This window comes from Myotis myotis, unplaced genomic scaffold (assembly GCF_014108235.1).
Source record: "Myotis myotis isolate mMyoMyo1 unplaced genomic scaffold, mMyoMyo1.p scaffold_m19_p_5, whole genome shotgun sequence".
NCBI classification, from domain to species: Eukaryota; Metazoa; Chordata; class Mammalia; order Chiroptera; family Vespertilionidae; genus Myotis; species Myotis myotis.
In genome coordinates this window covers 34,763,344-34,786,527 of record NW_023416357.1, presented here as the reverse complement: position 1 = coordinate 34,786,527, position 23,184 = coordinate 34,763,344, and the positions used below count along the sequence as shown (strand labels likewise).

General features: G+C 38.7%; 1 protein-coding gene across 21 annotated transcripts in view; it reads right to left on the bottom strand.

Moving 5' to 3' along the window:
* ERBIN (erbb2 interacting protein) overlaps positions 1 to 23,184 on the bottom strand; it is a 126,768-nt gene that overhangs the window by 55,603 nt on the left and 47,981 nt on the right. For 19 of the 21 annotated variants that reach the window (XM_036309240.1, XM_036309245.1, XM_036309252.1 and 16 more), the window contains 6 exons: positions 22,508 to 22,705; positions 17,794 to 17,911; positions 11,439 to 11,517; positions 9,767 to 9,856; positions 4,408 to 4,464; positions 1,211 to 1,274 (listed from right to left, as the gene is read on the bottom strand). In XM_036309240.1, coding sequence (XP_036165133.1) covers positions 1,211 to 1,274; positions 4,408 to 4,464; positions 9,767 to 9,856; positions 11,439 to 11,517; positions 17,794 to 17,911; positions 22,508 to 22,696 — 597 coding nt within the window. In that variant the 5' untranslated portion in view covers positions 22,697 to 22,705. Of the gene's footprint in view, positions 1 to 1,210; positions 1,275 to 4,407; positions 4,465 to 9,766; positions 9,857 to 10,596; positions 10,763 to 11,438; positions 11,518 to 17,793; positions 17,912 to 22,507; positions 22,706 to 23,184 lie in introns of those variants that run through there. The other 2 variants (XM_036309261.1, XM_036309246.1) reach the window with 2 other exon arrangements.

Below are 23,184 nucleotides of genomic sequence, written 5' to 3'. Positions count from 1 at the left end.
AGAGGGAGGAAGAGATAGTAACATTAATGACGAGAGGAAATCACTGATTGGCTGCCTTCTACCCGGCCCCTGCTGGGGATCAAGCCCGCAACCCAGGCATATGCCCTTGGCCGGAATCAAACCCGGGACCCTTCAGTCTGCAGGCCAACACTCTATCCAGTGAACCAAACTGGCTAGGGTGAAAAATTAATGATTTTTGAATGCTGCTCCAATTCATAAAATAAACAATAATTAAGAATTTTCAAACAGTTAATATGGAAATAGATTAATACATATAAAACATATATTGAGAGAGTACAATAGTTAATTTGGGAAGCACAGAATATGTATTTTTTCATAAGCAGTAAAGTCTTCCAAAACACACAGTAAAGCCAATCATAAATCACCTTCAATTAAAATATAAGAATATGAAAGAGTCATTAAAATAAAATGAGGTACCCAAAACCTGAGAAGCTGAGTGTATTTAGTGAGCAAATGTACAAAACAATACCCACAGGGCAATCATGCAGCTGGCAGTGCTGCAGAATTCTTGTTCTCAACACTATCGTTTGAAATCTACCACAATTTAAAAAAAAATAAACTTGCAGACATAATGTAAACATTTTTAATAACTTCTTCAAAAAATATATCTGGCAAATTTCTGAGTTCTCTTGGAAAAATGACAAAAGCTAAAAAACTGCTTACATATTCCTTTCCTTTTTCATTCAGTATCATAGTACACTTACCATACAAAGCAAAAACATAATCCAGAGATCTCACTACCAACCCTACAATAACAGATGTTTCACTCAATATTTCCCCTTTAGCTATTAAGTACAATTTATTCAGTTTTAGCACTGAATAAATTCCTAAGCAATACCCCTGAGAGTTATTTTTGACCAGAAGTAGCACTTTTGCCTCATGCATTCTAGTCTGATGAAACTTTGTTTTTCCCTTACAATCTCTCAAACTTTCTACTCCCTATGCCTAAAAACTTTTGGTTACCTTTGTACATGGGTTTCTCATTAATTTTACTTTTTATCATCACTCCTGTCAAATGTTTCTATCTGGTTAATTTTCCCTGTTGAGAACTTTCATATCTTGTCTCTCAAAATTGTGTGTTTATCTTTACCCAATTTCATACTTGAAAAATGCAGAGAATACATTAATTTTCACATTTTGTTCTTGATGAAATATAAGACTTTGGACAGTAAGATTGTTGAGAACTTACCACTTCTGTGAATTCATTACTTCCCAAATCCAATCTTTCCAGCTGGGTCAGTCTATTCATGGTTCTGTGCACAATGGATTAATAAAGAATTAAGTATACAAAAATATCAATTACATGGAAGCTTTCAAATGAACAGTATAAAACATTCTTATGTAATCTCTACTGATGTATAGGTTTTCATATGTTGAATAATTTTCTAAGAAAAAAAAGTACAGTTACGTCTCACTTAATGACGGGCATATGTTCTGAGAAATGTTAGGTGATTTGGTCACTGTTTGAACATCACAGAGTATTCCTACACAAATCTAGATAGTTACGCCTACTACATCTATAGGCTATATAGTACAGCCTAGTGCTCCTAGGCTACAGCCTATACAGCATGTTACTGTACTGAATACTGTAGGTAGCTGGAGCACAGTGGTATTTCTAAACATAGAAAAGTTACAGTAAAAATTCAGTATGAAAGATAGTGTGCAAGTGCAATTCTATCATGTCTGGAAATTTAACATATTAGAAACAGTAAGTAAAATAAACTAACAAATGTTTCTCTGGCTTTTTAGTGAAAAAATATAAAACACATATCATAATTGTAATGTCACTGTGTTATAGACCTAACATTAGAGAAAGCTAATTTTCCCCAACGCCTCTGTTTCAAATATGCCATTCTATCAATTCTAATTTAATTCATCTCACAAAACCAATTTTTCTCAAAGCTGCTTTATTTAACTTAGATTTACTGAAGTCTGTTTTCAGGTACCATGAGGTACTACAATTCACTTCCCTTACTCTTATCTGTCTTTGTCCCAGGAAACCTATAAGGCAGTTCTAGTTCGCTTCATAACAATGCAAAAGGTATTTACAGGATCTTTCTTAAGAAAGATTACATGCTATGATATTTAATTCCTTGGTCCATAATGCTGTATCAGGTGGACATTTCAGAGAAGTAAAGAGGGGCTGTGACAAAATAACAGAAAATTCACATGTATCAATTAATCATATCAACAAGGGAAGGTTACAAAAGAAGGAACAATAAGAGAAGCAATGCATTAGAAAAATTCCAAATGACATCCTTAGAAAGTTATTTTAAAACTGATTTAAGAAAATGTGAATGCCACATATATGCACTAAAAAGAGGAAATGTAATGTCAAGTCCTAAAAGCATCCCCATCTGAACTTGTTGTAGCTAGCTACTACTGGCAATTTTGGTCCTACTCCTACACCTCAAAAATCTACCTAAGACACACAATTTCATTTTTATTACATTTTCAAGTCTTTTCATTTAAGATCCAGCTTCCCACTTCAAAGAGAAAGTAGAAACAATATCCCTCAAATTTCCTCCTATTTACCTCTAAAATTCTTTTGTATTTAATTCATTTTTATCTTCTCTTCTCTTGTCTCAAAGGAAAAATACACATCCTCTGTGTTCGTGGTACATGCCCTCCACTATTAAGATGGTATTAAGTTTCCCTTGACTATGAATCTAAAACAGCTTTCCCACTGATTTTTTTTAATATATATTTTATTGATTCTTTACAGAGAGGAAGAGAGAGGGATAGAAAGTTAGAAACATTGATGAGAGAGAAACATCGATCAGCTGCCTCCTGCACACTCCCCACTGGGTATATGCCCGCAACCAAGTTACATGCCCTTGACTGGAATCGAACATGGGACCCCTGAGTCCGCAGGCCGATGTTCTATACACTGAGCCAAACCGGTTAGGGCATTTTCCCATTGATCTTTGATTTGAGTTTGTAAAGCTTCAAAGGTTCTAATCATAAGTCTTAAAAACAAAACAAAACAGAAAAAAATTATATTTGCAAATTTGAAGCTAAGGCGTTAAAATTCACTGAGTTAAAATCAGTGAATTCCTTATGATCAGATAGATCATATTAACTGTAGGCTATTTCAGTAAATAAATTACATTTTGATTATTCAAACCTCTTAGAAAAAAAGTCAAGTTTTGAATTAAGGAGACAATGACAAAAACCAAATATGTAACGTATTTAAACCTTAGTCTAATTCCCACTTTAATTTATACTCACCACTTTAATTCCCACTTAATTTATAATCACAACTATCACTATAAAATGCCATTCATTCTTGCACTGAACAATTACTGAACTAATATATAATGTCTTTTGTGAATTAAAACTAGACATGCTCTTTGCCTTCAAAGATTATAGTCGTGGGGGTAGGGGAAGGAGGAAGATATAAGTACATGAGTACAAGATATATATTTACATGTGCTGGTCAGGTAAGAAGGGAGTGAAATGTATAAAAAAAAATGGGACTACTGTGGTAAATGTCATAACAATTAAGTAAACACGGTGCCAAGAGTCGAGTAAACAGAACAACTAACTCCTGGGGAACTAGAGATACTTCTCTGAAGAGGTGACAATTAACTTTTGACAAACTGTAACAGGAGTCAACAAAATTTTCTATAAAGGGGCAGATAGTAAATACTTTAATCTTTGCATGTAATTTCTGTCACAACTATTCCACACTACCACTGCAGAGCGAAAGCAGCCATAAGCAATATGAAAATGAATGAATGTAGTTCCAATGAACTTTATTTACAAAAATAAGCAGTGGGCCAGATTTAACCACAGACTATAGTTTGCCAATGCCTAAACTGTAAAAAAATATAGCAATTAATTCAGAGTGTTTTACGACATTTCTATAACAAACGAACAGACTACACAGTGTATTCTGAATTTGTAGATCTGTTTATTTTATTTGCTCTTGGACTGCCATCTCTTTTTGATGTTCGCTTACCAGTAGAGGGCCCTCCACCACATTTCTCATTTACAATAGACTGAAAAACCAGACAGGCTCTTAGAACTATAGTTATCAGACTTCACATGAAGACCCTTTGAATTTCTCTAGTGAGTACCATGTAAGAGTTCTGGTATATGAATTGGGACTTTTATTTGGGGCTCAAGCAGGTTTTACATACTTATTACTTTGACTTCTGTCACAAGACTGTGTTCCAGAGACTATGAAATCACTATTAAATGCCAAATACAGATGCACAGATTTATACATTCACCACAACTAATATAAATATGACCACAAATGCCAGTTTTTAAAAATAATTTGCACTTGTATTTCAGATATTAAAAAGTTAATATTTCTCTAAGGACCTAAGAATTAAAAATTCTAAATTAAATTTTAGAAAGCACAGCACCTGTACTTACTTTGGCAACATTTTCAATTGGTTTTCTCTAAGTTCTAGTATCTGGAGTTTAGTTAATCTGCAAAACAAAGAAAAAAAATCAAGCATCTATGACAAAGACAAAGAATTAACAAATTAATATCATACTCTGAAGTTTTAAAGCAATCAGTATTTATTATGTAATTACAATATGCAGAATACTGTATTAAAAATTACACAGGAATACAAAGTAATACAAAGGAAGAAAAGACTATTTCTGCTCCTCAGAATTATTGGAAGGGGGAGGGGAGTAAATACTTCCAGACATATTCACAGCACAAAGTGACTGTTCCTAAATATCAAACCTAGAGCACTTTATGCCTGTGAAAATACCTCCCAAAATTATTAACTATCTCTGAATAATAATTTAACTCCAGAGTTTGGCTTAGAGAGAAAACCATAAGGGAACACAAGGAGACATGGAAAAGGAGATATCCTCCAGCACTACTAAGATGCTTTTTCCAATAAATTTAGAGGAAAAATGAGCAAATTAGATGGTACAGAGTTGCTAATTAATGCTGCAATAGCAATGACATTACACAGTATATAAATGTATCAAATCAACATGTTGTATACCTTAAACTTCCACAGTGTTATGTGTCAAATATATTTCAATAAAAATAAAAAGTGGTCCAAATGCCAGATACAGAATAGGAATTCAACAAGCATATAACCTTTATCTGTGTGTGTATGTATAGATGCATATACAAATATGTTTATGTCTATAAATACATGGAGCATGACAATGTAGTCATTGGGCTGCAATACTACCCAGAATTGTTTTTCTCTGTATTGTAATACTAGAAGCCCAGTGCATGACATTTGTGCACTGGAGGGGAGGGGGTCCCTCAGCCCGGCCTGCACCCTCTTGCAGTCCGGAACCCTGTGGGGGATGTCCATTGAGGGGTCCTTAGCGCTGCCACGGAGGCAAGAGAGGCTCCTGCCACTGCCACTGCGCTCGCCAGCCATGAGCCCAGCTTCTGGCTGAGCGGCACTCCTCATGTGGGAATGCACTGACTACCAGGGAACAGCTCCTGCATTGAGCGTCTGTCCCCTGGTGGTCAGTGTGTGTCATAGTGACCAGTCGTTCTGCTGCTTGGTCGATTTGCATATTAGCCTTTTCTCATCTACACTAGTAATAGAGGAATATGCAAATTGCCCAGGTCGCTGTCACGTAACGAGTAACGACCGTTCAGCAGGCTGCATCCCCGACCCCTGCTCAGGCAGCTGTGAGGCCCGGGGTAGGTGGGATAGAATATGAGAGGAGGGGATAAGAAAAGAGAGGGAGAGGAAGGCAGGCCTGCATGCAGACAGGCCAAGAGGAGAAACAGAAATATAGAAAGGAAACAAGAAAAAGATGCAGGAATGGAAAAGGGAAGGAAAGGCAGGGCTGCAAGCGGGAAGGGGTGGTGACCACGGGGGGCAGAGCAATTGCGCCCAGCGAGGGGTGGGGCACAGGTGGCACAGAGCAGGGAGCCCTGCCCAGACGCAGGAGGAGGGCGGTGGCCCCAGTGCAGGCCGTTGGGATGGAGGGGTGGACGTTTCGAGGCCTTCTAGGTGGCAGCAGCGCCCGGGCCGCATGGGTCTCGGCCACCCTTGCTAGGCTGGGCGCCCTGGGCTGGGAGGGGAGGCACAGCTTAGCTGGGGTGGAGTTGGACACTAAGGAGGGTACCGCTTTTGTCCCTGAGAGCTGGACCCCAAAGACACTGGCCAGGCTTAGGCTGGTGGCGTATTAAGTGTATTTTGTTGACTGGAAGTTGGGGTGGCCTTGGCAGGGAATGGGAGGAGGACGGCAGCGGGAAGGCTGGGGAAGGGGGAGTGGCGAAGGCCTGGCTGGGGCTGGGCCCTGGGCTGGGGGTTAATGCCCCCTGAATGGAAGCTTTAATATCAAAGTGCGCTCAGGTGGGGCTGGAAGCAGGTCCCAGAGAGGAAAGGGGGAGGTTTAAAAGAGAAAACCAGTGAACATGGTGGGGAGGGGGGTAATAATAGGGAAGGAGGGAGAGAGGCAGGGTTCAGGCTCACAAGGGAAAGAGGAATGGGGGGTGAGGGGGGAGGGTTGAGAAGGAGACAGACATGGGGAATGAAGGAAGAGAAGGGAAGAGGGAGAGAGGGAGGGAGGGAGGGAGAGGGGCTGTGAGAGATTCAGAGGGAGGGAGGGAAAGAAAGCAGGAAAGAGAAGGATGCTAAAATGGAGTGAGGCCAGGAAAATCCTATCTAATAAAAGAGAAACATGGTAATTAGCCGTATGTCACTACCCTTCCCATTGGCTAATCAGGGCGATATGCAAATTAACTGCCAGCCAAGATGGCGGCCGGCAGCCAGGCTACTGACACGAACAGGAGTCTTGCTTGCTTCAGTGACGGAGGACTCCAACGTTCCCCGCCTGCCACTGCTGGGCTCTGAGCTGCTAAGAAACATTGTTACAAATATAGAAGCTAAACAAAACCCCAGAAACCTGTTTTCAGTCCACCAGGATCTCAGAGCTGGAGTCGCAACAAAATTTCAAATACAGAAAGTAAACAAAGCCAGAAACCTGCTTTCAGCAGCGAGGTCTCACAGCTAAAGCGGGCTCTCAGCTCCAGTGACAGCAATAAATCCAAGAATAAAAAAATAAAAAGGAAAAAAGGAGCGGTTGTCACCCACCAGCCTGAAAACGGCCCTCAGCCCCTCACCCAGACTGGCCAGGCACCCCAGTGAGGACCCCCACCCTGAAGGGGGTGTGACCAGATGCAAACAGCCATCATCGCCTCATCCAGGCTGGCCAGGCACCCCAGTGGGGACCCCCACTGTGATCCAGTACACCCTTCAGGGCAAACCATTCGGCCCCCACCCATGCACCAGGCCTCTATCCTATATAGTAAAAGGGTAATATGCCTCCCAGCACCGGGATCAGTGGAACCGCGAGGCCTCCTGGCCCCTGGAGCAGCATGACATGGGGCAGCGCCCAAACCCCCTGATCGCCCTGCGACTCTGTGTGTGACAGGGGGTGGGGCCACAACCTCCCTATCGGCCCTGCTCTGTTTGTGACAGGGGAAGGAGCCCCAACCCCCTGATCGGCCCTTCTCTGTGCCTGATAGGGGGGAGCTCCCCAACCCCCTGATCGCCCTGCGGCTCTGTGTGTGACAGGGTGCGGCGCCCCAACCCCCTGATCGGCCCTGCTCTGTGCGTGACAGGGTACGGAGCCCCAACCCCGCTGATAGGCCCTGCTCTGTGAGTGACAGGGGGCAGCGCCCCAATCCGCTGATTGTCCCTGCTCTGTGCGTGACAGGGGGTGGCGCCACAACCTCCCCATCGACCCTGCCTTGATTGTGACAGGGGGTGGTGCCCTAACCCCCCAATCGGCCCTACCCTGAGCGTGACTGAGGGTGGCATCACAACCTCCCGATCCGCCATGCTCTGTGCATGACAGGGGGCGGGGCCCCAACTCCCCAATCGGCCCTGCTCTGAGCCTGACCAGGGGCTGCACCTAGGGATTGGGCCTGCCCTCTGCCACCCGGGAGCAGGCCTAAGCCAGCAGGTCATTATCTCCCGAGGGGTCCCAGACTGCAAGAGGGCACAGGCCAGGCTGAGGGACCCCTCTCCCCCCCGAGTGCACAAATTTTTGTGCACTGGGCCTCTACTAGTTAAATAAAAAGAAGAAACAGAATATGACAGTGAGGGGTGTTTAAAAGGAGGAGTTAGTAAGAAAATTAAGTACAAGGTGATTTTTTAAAAATGTAGTTGGACTTTCCCCGAAGGCTCCCGGACTGTGAAAGGGCCACAGGCTTGACAGAGCTACCCCCCGCACCGCCCCCCCCGCACAAACTTTGTGCACAGGGCCTCTAGTATAGGATAATTGACATTATCCTAGTTTCAGGTGTACAATGTAATTATTTCATCTTTGTATATATTGTAAAATGGTCACCACAATAAGTTTAGTTAATATTCATCACCATACATAGTCACAAATTCTTTTCTTGTGATAAGAACTTTTAAGATCTACTGTCATGCCCTGCTGGTGTGTTCAGTGGTTAGAGCATCAGCCTGCAGACCAAAGGGTAGCCATTTGGATTCCCAGTTAAAGGCACATACCTGGACTGTGGTTCACCCCCTGGTCTGGTTGGGGTGCATGCAAGAGGCAACCGATCCATTGATTAATGTGTCTCTTTCACATCAATGTTTCTCTCTCTCCCCTTCCCTCCCTCCCTTCCATTCTCTCTTCAAAAGAAAAAAAAATCAAAGGGAAAAATATCCTCAGGTGAGGATTAACAACAACAACAAAAAGATCTACTCTATTCACAATTTTCAAATATACAATACAGTAATTATTAAATATAGTCACCACACTGTATATTACACACCATGACTTATTTGTTAGTTACAATGTGCACAATACTGTATTAAAAATTAACTGAAAGTCTGTACCTTTTTATCACCTTCACCCACACATACCTACAGGAACCACCAATCTGTTATCTATATCTATAAGCTTGGAGGTTTAGGATTTTTTAAAAAGTTTCCACAAGTGAGATCATATGATATTTTTCTTTAATTTTAGACAAAAAAGATGACTCTAAAATTAACATGTAGTTGGATAGCAGTTTCTCTAGCAATTAACTTAAAAATTATAATAATTTGATACATAGTAGTGATTCATCTTTTCTTTTAAAAAAATTACTCAGGGACTATAAAATGTTTAGATATTGGGGGGGGGGGGGCAGGAAACAATGTGGTGGAAAACCGAGAAACACATTTTTTTCTCCAGAATTTTGAGATTCTAGTGGAGAAGACATAAACCACTAATCAGATTTTCAAATATGATAAATGCTAAGAATAAAGCATTACTTATCTCAAATATGAAGAAATAACCCCCAATTAAACTCTATTTTTGCATACTTTATTTTTTAAAATATATTTTTATGGATTTCAGAGACTAAGGGAGAGGGAGAGATAGAAAAATCAATGATGAGAGAGAATCATTGATTGATTGCCTCCTACACGCCCCGTACTGGGGATCGAGCCTGCAACCCAGGAATATGCTCTGAACAGGAATCAAGCTGTAGGTTCATAGGTTGATGCTCAACGACTGACCCACACTGGTCAGGCTATTTTTGCATATTTTAAAAAACAATTCAAGTTTCACATTACTTTTCATTTTCAGTATTTCACTGCTTATTGCCAACTTGGAAAAAATAAATTCAAAGTCAAAGTAAGTTCTGAAGAAACTAAAAACCACAATGCTTAAAAATAATTACAAAAGAGCCTATGAAACTGTAATTAACTGTATTACTAAAGCAACTTATAGTTTTATAAACTTTACAGGAGCTAACAAGACAAGGTTTTAGAAAAGAACTATAATTTACCTGCCAAAATTAGCTGGCAAGAACTCAAGAAAAGCATCATTCAGATATAACTGAGTTAGGTTTAACAGCTGAGAAAATCCATCGGGAAGCCTATACAAAATATACCAGAATTTAAGTTAAATTCACATACACAATTTCAGTCTCTTATTAAAACCTAAGAATCTGTCTAACCAATACATATTCTTAACAGATAATAGTCACCTCTTTACTTTTACAAGTGATCCTCAAATTGAAATTTGCCTTTTGTAATAACTTACCTGTTTCAATGCTTGTATCTGTATCTCTTTGTTAAAAGGTAGTGAGACAATATTTGTCTTTAAGATAAAATCTGCACAAAATTGTCAGCTATGAATAAGCCACAATACACAGAATTTAAGACATAATTATAACATCTGCAGGCACTCTTAAAATTCTCCTTGGCTAACATCAATCCAAAGGACTAGATAAGGAATTGACAGTATTGATGGTTGGGGCTCGATAATTCTTTGTTGTGAGGAAGCTGTCATCTGCACTGTTGGATATTCTGCACTGTTGGATATTTAGCTCTACCCACTAGAAACCAGGAGAGTGGCACCGCCCAGTACCACAGGCTCTGAAAACCCAAAATGTCTCCAGAATTTACCAAATAAATCTTTAGGGAAAAATTATCCCCATTGGAGAACTACTGGTTTAGATTATTTTCAGTTTCAACATTAAGTCCCCAAATAATCAAATATTCTATAATTTTATAAAAAGCACAAAAAAGAAATAATATAAAAAGCTCCATGACATTTTAAAGCCCTATAAGAACCTATAAGTATTAGCTTTAACTTGTATTCCCTCTGACTTACAAAAGAAATCACAGATCTAGAACTTGATGCTAGAGCAGTATTTTCAGATGAGGATAAAACAATCTTTAGATGTTTGTCCTGGATTTTATCAAGTACAAAACTTTCTTGCAGTAGACTCATCAGTCTTTGACTCATCTTCCTTCTCTCCTAGGTCACATTCCTCCATCTTCCACAGTAAGTAAAGAAATGGTATTTTTAGAAACACTCATTAAGTACATTACTATACTATGTGAAAGCTGGTTTCAACTTTCAACTTAGCAATCCTAGCACATGTTTCATTTCACTCTTCTCCTCTTTTGCTTCACCACTCCATTTTTATAAAATTTAACAGCGCTGGCACCAGGAAAGTGTTCTGTGTTTAGCCATTATATGTATATATATTACCAAAGAATATATATGACCTCTGGTATAGGATTTTTCCATTTTTTGTTGTTTTTCCCTCCTTGACCTTTCAGCTTACTACTTTCAAAAGTCTGAGTGTGCCACACATTTGATTTGCAGGTGAAGCCGTTCTCATCTTGTGCCAGCAACAATGAGCGAGGAGACCTGAATTCTAGTCGCATTTCGGACGTTAACTATCTGTAAAACCTGGAGCAAAACACTTGCATTATCTGTTTGGATGTCAAATTTACCTTTGCAAAATATGGGACTAGAAAGATTACTTAAAAGATTCCATTTTAATTTAAAACAAATTTTTTACAGATTTAAGATTAATACTAAAAGTTCATTTCAATATAGAAAGTAATATCCTATTACTATTTCATAGTTGTATATTCAACTACTATTCATATTTTGATAGTAATTTTAAAAAGTAACTTATAATTCAACAGAGAAGAACTTACTTGGAAATAGGGTTTACACTGGCCTCCACAATTGTTAAAACTTTACAATTTTTTATATTTTCTGGAAACTCTTGTATTCCTAAAAAATGAACAAATAATTAATGATCAAATTAAAAGAATCTATTACATGAAACCAGTCTAAACAATTTTTAAGTTCCAGGTAAATTCCCATAACAGAAAGATTTAAGCATGATTTTCAACTTTTATCAACTTATAGCACACATGAACTAATTACTAAAATTCTGTAGCACACACAAAAATGTTGTTTTTTGCTGATATGACAAAAAAATAGGTATAATTTTGATTCACTCACACCAGGTGGCTATTGTTGTGTTGGCTGTTGTCATTTTTTTATTTGACATCCAAGGGAAAAGAGGTCAGTGCTCTTGACTAGTCAGGTATTGCTCATTTTAAAAATTCTTGTGGCAAACAATTTTAAAATCGCTTATCTAAGCTATTCTTTCTAGTTTCTCTGCCTTATAATTGTTGGCTTTTTATTCAGTGTGCCCATACAGGAAGAATTAATAACTACAAAGTGTTCAGTTCTTTTATTTCCCCTCCCCACAAGCTTTCTCCATCTACCACTTTGATATGTTTTAATCATCATTCTCATTAGTCTTCTCAAGAAGGTAGGCCATTTGAATGCAACAGATAATTGCTTTAACACCAACTGCTATTTGCAAGGGCTTGGGATAGCAGCTTGGCAAACTTTTTATTGCTTTAAAATGGTAACAATAAACCAAAACTTTATAGAGACAAAAGGGAAAAGCAAATTACTAGTAAGACTCATAAATTAACACTCCAGTTTAATCATAAAATGCAAAAGATAATAAAAATGAATTCTGTAAGAAATAATGATGAATAATATTACCTTGAATTTATATACTTCCTATACACAGACTGGTCCAAAATGTGGTTAGCAGTCTCATGAGGCAGGCAGGGAAATGGTAATATTGATAATATAATATATATAGACTGAGAATTAGATTACTTCCCCAATATAATGGAAACAATAAACTGAGAAGCAATGATTAGAGTCCAAGTCTTATTCCTAGAAAAGTGTTTTAATCACTAAACCACACTATCTGGCCAGTTGAAAAATACTGGACTATGCAAAAGATTAGAAACTAAGAAAATCTAAAAGCAAAGATCTTAAAACAATTGCTTTTAAATAAATTCAGCTTGTGGAAACACAGATCAAGTATGCCACAATGTTTCCTGCCTTCTTCCAAGCAGGGCATACAGCTAATTAATATGAAAACAGTATCCAGCATATTGAAATATACTAGAATATTATTAGATTGAACTGATACGAACACCTAAAATGAAAAAACACAGGAGCTTAGATATAACATTACAACATCTTATTTAAAGATTTAACATGATTAGATGTTATAATACAGAAAAAATTTAGGGGTAATTCAATTTTCTCACTCAGACATAAGGTGAAACTCTCATCCACCTCTAAATCAGTGGTCATCTGAATCCTAAAAATTTAAATAATTTCAAAATCTGATGAATAATACTTTCATTTACTAACTTTTTTCTTTTACTATGATAATACTTGGAATACAGTAGCATTTGTTATGTGCTGGTTTATTATTTATATTGGGCTATACTATTCTATCTCTAACTAATTTTGCATAGAGCCCTCCTTGTGTTTACCATTTTTTCATTAGCAATTATTTCTTGACCACCTACTATGTGCCAGTATTCTAGAAGCCGGGAAAACATTGTACCTGAACGATAGTCCAATTCAGTAATTCCTCCTATGCTTCTAAACCTTTCTTGATATTGCTAGTTTTAGAATATTCTGGGGTACTGCTTCCTGTTGTATATTCTTTTTTTTTTAAGTTTAAATCTCTTCTCTTTATTCAGTTTTAATTTTTAAAATACTTTAATTGAATTCATTGGGGTTACACTGGTTAATAAAATGATATAGGTTTCAGGGATACAATTCTATAATACATCATCTGCATATTGTATTGTGTGTTCACCATTTGAAGTGTTACGTATTATTCTAATTCCCTGTTCCACTTATCTATTTACCATGCTATAGAGCTTGTGATTATTACAGGGCTCCACAATTAGACTCATTTTCTTTCAAGCTGGGTAGGGACTTTCTATTAATTTGTGTACATGAATGCTAATTGATAATCACTCCTTTAAATCAGGGGTCCTCAAACTACGGCCCGCAGGCCACATGCAAATACAAATATTGTATTTGTTCCTGTTTTGTTTTTTTACTTCAAAATAAGATATGTGCAGTGTGCATAGGAATTTGTTCATAGTTTTTTTTTTAAACTATAGTCCGGCCCTCCAACGGTCTGAGGGACAGTGAACTGGCCCCCTGTTTAAAAAGTTTAAGGACCCCTGATTTAAATACATGGAGTAGAGACAGAGAATTATTTAGTAAATGTCATCTGAATGAAAAGAAAAATGAGTCCATAATAGCTTCCTTCCACTGTATACTACAAAGCTCCCTTTGGCTTTTAGGACTATCCTAGGAACCTGCCTCCTAATTCTGTTTTACAGGGAATAAAGGCACTTTCAATACAAATAACTAACTTTATTTTTATTTTATATTTTTCCTTCTTATCTCTCCTGAATCATCGATAGTGCCACTCTAACCCAGAAAACTAGCAATAAAAACTCTCTCCTTGATCAAATTTTAGTCAGGCTCCTCTGAGCACTCTTTTTTTAAAATTCCCATCCCACCAGCTCCTCCCGCTTGGCAACCATCAGCTTTTCTCTATATCTATGGGTCTGTTTTTGTTTTGTTTATGCATTTGTTTTGTGTTTTGTTTTGTTTTTAAGATTCCACATATAAGTTAGTTTACATGGTATTTGTCTTTCTGTGTCTGACTTATTTCACTTAGCATATCTTCAAGGTCCATCCACATTGTTGCAAATGGCAAGATTTCATTCTTTTTTATTGCTAAACAAATCTTTAAAGAAAAAGAAGGATATCATAAATGAATTCAATCAAATAATTATATTAAAATTTTAAAACACTATAATAGAAAAAATTTAACTGAAAAGTTAAATGATTCATTTTAAAAAGGTTAAAATAATTACTTTAAGTGTAAACTGACCAAGTATCCCATTGAAAAAACGTGGGGTGACTGTAAGGATAAAAAAAGAAACAAGGCTCTTACACATGCTGCCTACATGATACTCCAGACTGAAAGACACATAAAGACTGAAAGTAAAAGGATGGAAAAAGATGTCATGAAAATGGAAACAACAACAAAAAAGAAACAAAAAAAAGAAGCTGAATAGCAATATTAAATCAGACAAATAGACTTGAAAACAAAGGCTATAACAATAGACAAAGGAAGATTCAGCACTTCTACTTCTAGGTGCTTATCTGAAGAAAACAAAACACTAATTTGAAAAGATATATGCACCCTTATGTTCACTGCAGCATTACTTACAATAGCCAAGATATGGAAGCAACCTAGGTGTTCATCAATAGATGAATGGATAAAGAAGTGGATGTGTGTGTGTACACAACATTTGTACATACACATACATATTCATGTACAAAGAAATAATACTCAATCATGAAAAAGAATGAAATCTTGCCATTTGCGACAACATGGATAGACCTAGAGGGTATAAAGCTAAGTTAAATAAATCAGAGAAAGACAAATTCTGTATTATTTCACTTGTATGAGGAATCTAAAAGAATACACAAATGAACAAGCAAAACAAACAGACTCATAGATACAGAAAAACTGACAGTTGCTAGAGGGTTGGGTGATGGCAGTATGGGTGAAAAGGTGAAGGGGATTAAGAGGACAAACTTAGAGTTATAACATAAGTAAGTCATGGGGATGTAAAGTACAACATAGGGAATACAGTCAATAACATCTTAACTTTGTACGGTAACAGACGAATAGTGAACTTTTTGTGGTGATCACTTTATAAGGTGTGTAAATGTGAAATCTCACTGTTATACACCTGAAATTAATATGATATTGTATGTCAACTATGCTTTAATTGAAAGTAACTTCACATTCCAAAATAAAAATTAGACATGAAAAATAAACCAATAAATCATAAAAAAGGTTTTTAAAAAGTATGTTGTTTTCAATCTGTGGCTCGGAATCCCCATATGCATAGGGCCACTTAACTTATACACACATTTTTGACTGTAAGGTTGGTCGTGGCCCCTAGGCCCCACAACCCCCACATTGTTCAAGGGTCAACTGAGTTAGCCTTACAACTAAAACGTATTGGTTATTGACAACTGAAACGCAATAGGGTACTAATCACTGTAACCTGAACCTAAACCTACAATGAATATAAACATATTCTAAATCCTTATAGAGGAAGTGTTAATTTAACCATTTTCCTATGAAATACACAATTTCATTGTTTGATATTAAACAATTAAGATAATTAGGATTTAGTAAATGAAGACATGTAATAAATTTATATATTTATTTTAAAGTAACTTTTGCTTTTTAATGGAGATGGGTAGACATAATGATTAATTCATTTGCCAAAATTAACTGTTAATTCTGAAAACAGGAAGACTTTTAATCTCTCCTAAAGTGGTTTTCATAATAAGACCTGAAATTTAGGAAAACTGACATATAGAATAACTGCTGGATACTCATATCATCAAGACAAAGGGCTATAGAATACAATTGCTAGGTGTCCTCTGGTACTACTGCACTAACTTTTTGAGGCTTGTTTGTCAAAATTTTCTCCAGTTGCTATAAAGAATTACTTAAATACTAGAGGCCCAGTGCATGACATTCGTGCAATGGTGGGAGGAGGGGTCCTTCAACAGGCCTGCACCCTCTCACAGTCCGAGACCCCTCAGGAGATGTCCAGCAGTTGGACACCCCCCGAGGGGTCCTTAGTGCTGCTGCAGAGGCAGGAGAGGCTCCCACCACTGCCGCTGCACTAGCCAGCCATGAGCCCAGCTTCTGGCTGAGCTGCACTCCCCCTGTGGGAGCGCACTGACCACCAGGGGGCAGCTCCTGTGTTGAGCTTTTCCCCCCTGGTGGTCAGTGCTCATCATAGCAACTGGTTGTTCTGCTGTTAGGTCGATTTGCATATTAGCCTTTTATTATATAGGATGACTGAGTATTAAGTGTTCATTGAAGTCTTCTATCTTTGAGCAGAGCATTTAGAACTGATCCTTGTTACTTTTCCTTTTTTTCATAAATTATAAAATAAATACATGCTCATTCTAAAATTTGCAAGTGTCTACTTTTCTCTCACTCCAAGGTAAGCACTTAACATTTTGGAATATATCTTCCACTCTCTTCAATGTATACTAAACTAAAGATGACTATACATCCCAGGAGAACAGTGACCATGTCTTTTTTATATCTCATCATTAATTGCATTTCCAGCTCCTAATAAAGTATTTGGTACAGAGTGGTCTCTCAAAAAATTAAATGATTTGTTCATGTTCAATTCATATATAATGTTGCACAATTATTTTCCTTTACACTAAATCTTTCATGTCAGTAATGATGGAGCTACATGACCTCCATTCTTATGGATATATGTTAACTGTGTTATCAACAATAGACACAGTTACTAGTTTCTCATCATTACAACAACAGGGAAATGTATATAAATAAATATATAACTTTAAGGATATATGAATATGCACATACATGTATCCCAGCATTTAAATTAAAGGACATTTTAATTTTTTTATACTTTTTAAAAAATGTATTTTATTGATTTTAGAGAGGAAGGGAGAGTCAGAGAGAGATAGAAACATCAATGATGAAAAGAATCACTGATTGGCTGCCTCCTGCACACTCACCACTGGGAATCAAGCCCACAACCCGGGCATGTGCCTCCTGGTTCATAGGTCAATGTTCAACCACTGAGCCATGCTGGCTGGGCTCATATTTTTTATACTTATTCTCTACCTTGCTTTAAGCTCTCATAGGTCAACTATATAAATTTCATATATAAGAAAACTAAAGTAGCCGAACCCGGTTTGGCTCAGTGGATAGAGCGTCGGCCTGTGGACTGAAGGGTCCCGGGTTCGGTTCCGGTCAGGGGCATGTGCCTGGGTTGCGGGCACATCCCCAGTGGGAGATGTGCAGGAGGCAGCTAGTCGATGTTTCTCTCTCATCGATATTTCTAACTCTCTGTCTCTCTCCCTTCCTCTCTGTAAAAAATCAATAAAATATATTAAAAAAAAAAAAAAAAACCCAAAAAAAGAAAAAGAAAAAAAAGAAAGAAAACTAAAGTAATACATTATAATGACTTTTTAATTTTATATTTTTATTTGTTAAAACACAACAGAAATCTTAATATAACATGCTCCCAAGTACAAAAACCTGGGGGGGGGGGGGGCAGGGAATCTTACCATTCTTGCTGACATCCAGTTCCCTGAGATTAATGAGATTTGCAATAGATGCTGGTAATGTTGTTAAATCATTGTCTGGCAAACTCAGTTTGTGTAGAGATTGACAGTTAAAAAGTTGCTATTAAAACAAGGGAAGAAAGGACTTTGATCATTTCTTAAGTTTCTTTAATTTTTCATTTATTAACCTTTATACAAATAATCAGTATTATTATAAGTGAATCAGTTATACCTACACAAATACCAAGAAAGATATCACTGTTTTATGCTCTTATGAATCTGAACACAATCAACCTACTCAGAATGATTTATATCCTCATTGAGCAAATGCACTAAGTGAGAATAAGTACATGGTTGTATTCTCTATAGAGGTAGTAAAAAATAAGTGGCCATAAAATATTGTAAATTTTGGGGCTTGTATTTCAAGCACCCTTATTCCAAAATGAAAGTTTACATAAATTAAAGTAAGTACAATCGACTTAAATTTACTCAAAATATAGAATTCTGGTATGGGAGGACAAAATAAGTATGGGAGCAAATATATTGTTATGCTTAAGTCACAATAATTAAATGTGACCTAAAAATATATTTACCAACAGCAATAGGTAAGTGGGCCACTTCTAAGTTCCATACAAAAAAAAAAAAAAAATCCTGTATGGCGCACAGAAGATTTTTAGGGCAGTGCAAATACTCTGTATGACACCATCATAATATACATGTCATTCATTATACATTTGTCCAAACCCACAAAATGTTTAACATTAAGAGTGAAACCTAATGTAAACTATGGACTTTAGGTGATTACGATTTTTCAAAGTAGACTCCTCAATTGTAACAAATGTACCATTTTAGTGGGAGATGTTGATAATGGTGGAGGCATGTGTGAGGATAGAGTAGGTACATGGGAAATCTGTATATCTTCCTGTTAATATTGATGTGACTCTAAAACTTTTATAACAAAGTAAAGTCTTTTAGAAAAACAAACAAAAAAAACTATTGTCAGAATGGCATTATGAATAAACCCTATTTAAGAAGGGCATGCTTTCAAAAATGAAAAATGGTTATGTTTAAGTTATTCAGTTATTTGCACTATCATAACAAGCCTCTCTCTTTTCAACAATCCCTAGATTGATACCCCACTGGTGGTGAATAGAGAAAGAAACTAATCTTAGTCTTCCACATTCTCTAGGAGAACTAGCTAAGAAAGATAATTATTTGATGAAGAACAACATGGAAAAAGTACATTGCATAGCACTTGATCACACATAGGGAAATAATTGATAAACATGCAACCCACAACCTTTTTTAAAAAATATGTTTTACTGATTTTAGAGAGTAAGGAAGAGGGAGAGAGAGAAACATCAATGATGAGAGAAAATAATCCATCAGCTAACTCCTGCACACCCCACACTGGGAATTGAGCCGGCAACCCTCCCATGTGCCCTGACTGGAACCCAATTGCCTGGTTCATGGGTTGACGCTCAACCACTGAGCCACACCAGCTGGGCAACCCACAACCTTTAATATTTTATCCATAGCCATATATGGATTTCTTTATAAGACAACCTAGAACGGCACTGGATTTTAAAATTTGTTTACTAATGGCCACTGAAATATTAGCCTTTTTCAAAATTGCCATCTAGTAGGTATAAACACAGACACACAAATCTAAAACAAATTTTTCATGTAACAATGGATATATACAACACACTCTATTTTCTATTCCATTAAAGTTAGCATTGCTGATAAAATACAGAATGCCTGATTAAATTAGGATTTCAGGAATAACTTTTTAGTAAAAGTATGTCCTCTATATTGCATAAGACACACTTATACTGAAAAATTATTTATTATTTATCTGAAAATTGTTTAACTGGGTGTGCTATGTTTTTATTTTCTAAATTTGCCAGTCAAAATCATAGCTTATTATTTGGAAAGGCACACGTATTAAATTGACTTGTAAGCCATTCATGTGTCTACCCACAATTAGAAAAATACTGCTGTTTGGGTGGTAAATGGTTCTAACAATTAAATTAAAGCTACTGCAGCTTTTCCATTTAAAAAAGAAGAAATTGAGTAGAGAAGTAAAGAGGGATTAAGATTTAAGGGAAAAAGTAGTCACAAAAAATTTTGATCAAGTAGATGAGATGTTTCATGGCAACAATCCAACTTTTTCCTTCTAGTTGTTTCTACATTTCAGAAATATTAAGTCCTCCAAAACCTTTCCAAACAAACTGAAATGAGGTAAACACAATGCTACCTCTAAGAAGCTGTTTAACAACTGAATTAGAATGTAATAAACAAAAAACGCCAATTTATCCCCAATGATAATAATATAGGATCAATGTTCTATAAAACTAGAAAAAGAAAATTAATTTCAATTCTTTGTCTAGTTAAATCTATTGGCTGCAGAAATTGTGTAGTCTTATTATCTACCTTAGTGGCTATAACAAAACTGGAATTAAATACAAAATGTTAAGTTATTTACACAACTACTCAAGCAGTTAACATGAAGAGACAGAGGTTAAAAATTCTATTTTAAAAATAGTTGAGCCTGGCTGGACTGGCTTAGTTGGTTGAGTATCATCCGGTGCATCAAAAGGTTGCTGGTTTGATTCCTGGTCAGGGCACATATCTAAGTTGCAAGTTTGATCCCTAATTTGGGAGCAAACGGAAGGCAAGTGATCAGTGTTTCTCTCTCACATACATACATCTGTCTGTCTGTCTGTCCATCCATCCATCCATTGATCCATCCATCCATCATCTAGCTACCTATCTACCTCTCCCTTCCTCTCTCTAAGGCTGTCCTTGGCTGAGGAATATATATATATATATATATATACTAGAGGCCCAGTGCACAAAAATTTGTGCACTTGGAGGGAAGAGGGGGTCCCTCAGCCTGGCCTGTGCCCTCTCACAGTCTGGGACCCCTTGGGAGATAACGCCTTGCTGGCTTAGGCCTACTCCCAGGTGGCAGAGGGCAGGCCCAATCCCTAGGTGCAGCCCCTAGTCAGGCTCAGAGCAGGGCCGATTGGGGAGTTGGGGCCCCGCCCCTGTCATGCACAGAGCAGGGCGATCCGGAGTTTGTGATGCCACCCTCAGTCACGCTCAGGGTAGGGCCGATTGGGGGGTTGGGGCACCGTCCCGGCACACTCAAGGCAGGGTCGATGGGGAGGTTGCGGCGCCACCCCCCGTCACTCACAGAGCAGGGTCCATCAGGGGGGTTGGGGCTCCGTACCCTGTCACGCAAAGAGGAGGGCCAATCAGGGGGTTGGGGCGCCACCCTCTATCAGCCACAGAGCAGGGCTGATCAGGGGGTTGGGGCGCCACCACTCTCACATTCAGGGCAGGGCCGATGGGGAGATTATGGCTCTACCCCGTCAAAAGCAGAGCAGGGCCCGTGGGGGGGGGGGGGCGCGTTGGGGTGCCGCACCCCGTCACACACAGAGCAGGGTTGATCAGGGGGCTGGGGCGCTGCACCGTCACACACAGAGCCGCAAGGCGATCAGGGGGTTGGGGAGCTCCCCCCATCAGGCACAGAGCAGGGCTGATCAGGGGGTTGGGGCGCCTTCCCCTGTCACAAACAGAGCAGGGCCGATAGGGAGGTTGTGGCCCCACCCCCTGTCACACACAGAGCCACAGGGCGATCAGGGGGTTGGGCGCTGCCCCGTCACGTTGATTCCGGTGCCGGTAGGCCTCGCGGCTCCACTGATCCCGGTGCTGGGAGGCATATTACCCTTTTACTATATAGGGTAGAGGCCTGGTACAAGGGTGGGTGCTGGCTGGTTTGCCCTGAAGGGTGTACTGGATCAGGGTGGGGGTCCCCACTGGGGTGCCTGGCCAGCCTGGGTGAGGGGATGATAGCTGTTTGCAGCTGGTCACACATCCTTCAGGGTGGGGGTCCCCACTGGGGTGCCTGGCCAGCCTGGGTGAGGGGATGATGGCTGTTTGCAGCTGGTCACACACCCTTCAGGGTGGGGGTCCTCACTGGGGTGCCTGGCCAGTCTGGGTGAGGGGCTGAGGGCTGTTTTCAGGCTGGGGGTGACTGAAGCTCCCAACCGCTTTTTTTCTTTTTCTTTTATTCTGGGCCAGCTTTATCTTTGAGGCTTGGCTCCAGCTCTTAGGCCTCCGCTGCTGAAAGTAGGTTTCTGGCCTTTGCTTACAATGTTGCGATCCTGCTGGCTGAAGCCCGGCGGACTAAAGCAGGTTTCTGGGGTTTTGTTTAGCTTCTATATTTGTTACATAGTTGCTTAGAGTTTCAGCTCAGAGGCCTGCAGCGGCAGGCGGGGAACGTTGGAGTCCTCCGTCACTGAAGCAAGCAAGCCTCATGTTAGTTTCAAGCTGCCTGGCTGCCGGCCGCCATCTTGGCTGGCAGTTAATTTGCATATCTCCCTGATTAGCCAATGGGAAGGGTAGCGGTCGTATGCCAATTACCATGTTTCTCTTTTATTAGATACGATAGTGGGGCATACCCTAAGATAAAATTGAACCAAAAAAAGTGGAAACAGTGCACACAAATACAGGGTGTCCCAAAAAAAACGTATACATACTTCAACAGCTGAGAGCTCAATTTTGAAAACACTGCCTTTATAATTACTGTGTGCATATATTTTTAGGGTATACCTTATACATCTGCAGCATTAAGGCAACATTGGGAATATCATATTTCTAGGTATAAAAGTAACAAGGCAATCCTTTAAAGACAGTATTAACATACCTTTGGAAGCTCTTCAATCTGATTAGCATCTAAATAGAGCTCCTCCAAAGTTTTTTCAAAAGTAAATATCTCTTTGGGAACCTGTTCCAAACTGCAATGAGAATAATCAAGAGTAGTGACAGTCTCCTCTTCCCCTCGTAAGCATCGGCAGGGTACCAACCGCACAAACAAACTTCGTTTTGTAGTCATTTTTAGACACTGCAATATTCAAACAATAAATTTAGTTAAAACATACATATTAACAAAATAAGTAAAAGGAAAAAACATACATATTAAAACAATTTTTCAAAACAAGTTATGCATTTATCACAATTTATGTATCACAGATAAATACCTCACCTACACGCAATGAAGTGCATTTAACATTGCCGTACTATACAATTTATATATATTACATTTCAAATTAAATTCAAGCACTTCTGGCCCTGGCCACATAGCTCAATTGGTTGCAGTGGTTCTCAACCTGTGAGTCGCGAACAATGAAAATACATCCTGCATATCAGGTATTTACATTACGATTCATAACAGTAGCAAAATTACAGTTAAGAAGTAGCAACGAAAATAATTTTATGGTTGGGGGTCAGCACAACATGAAGAACTGTATTAAAGGGTCGCGGCATTAGGAAGGTTGAGAACCACTGGGTTACAGCATCATCCCAATATTCCAAGGTTTCGGG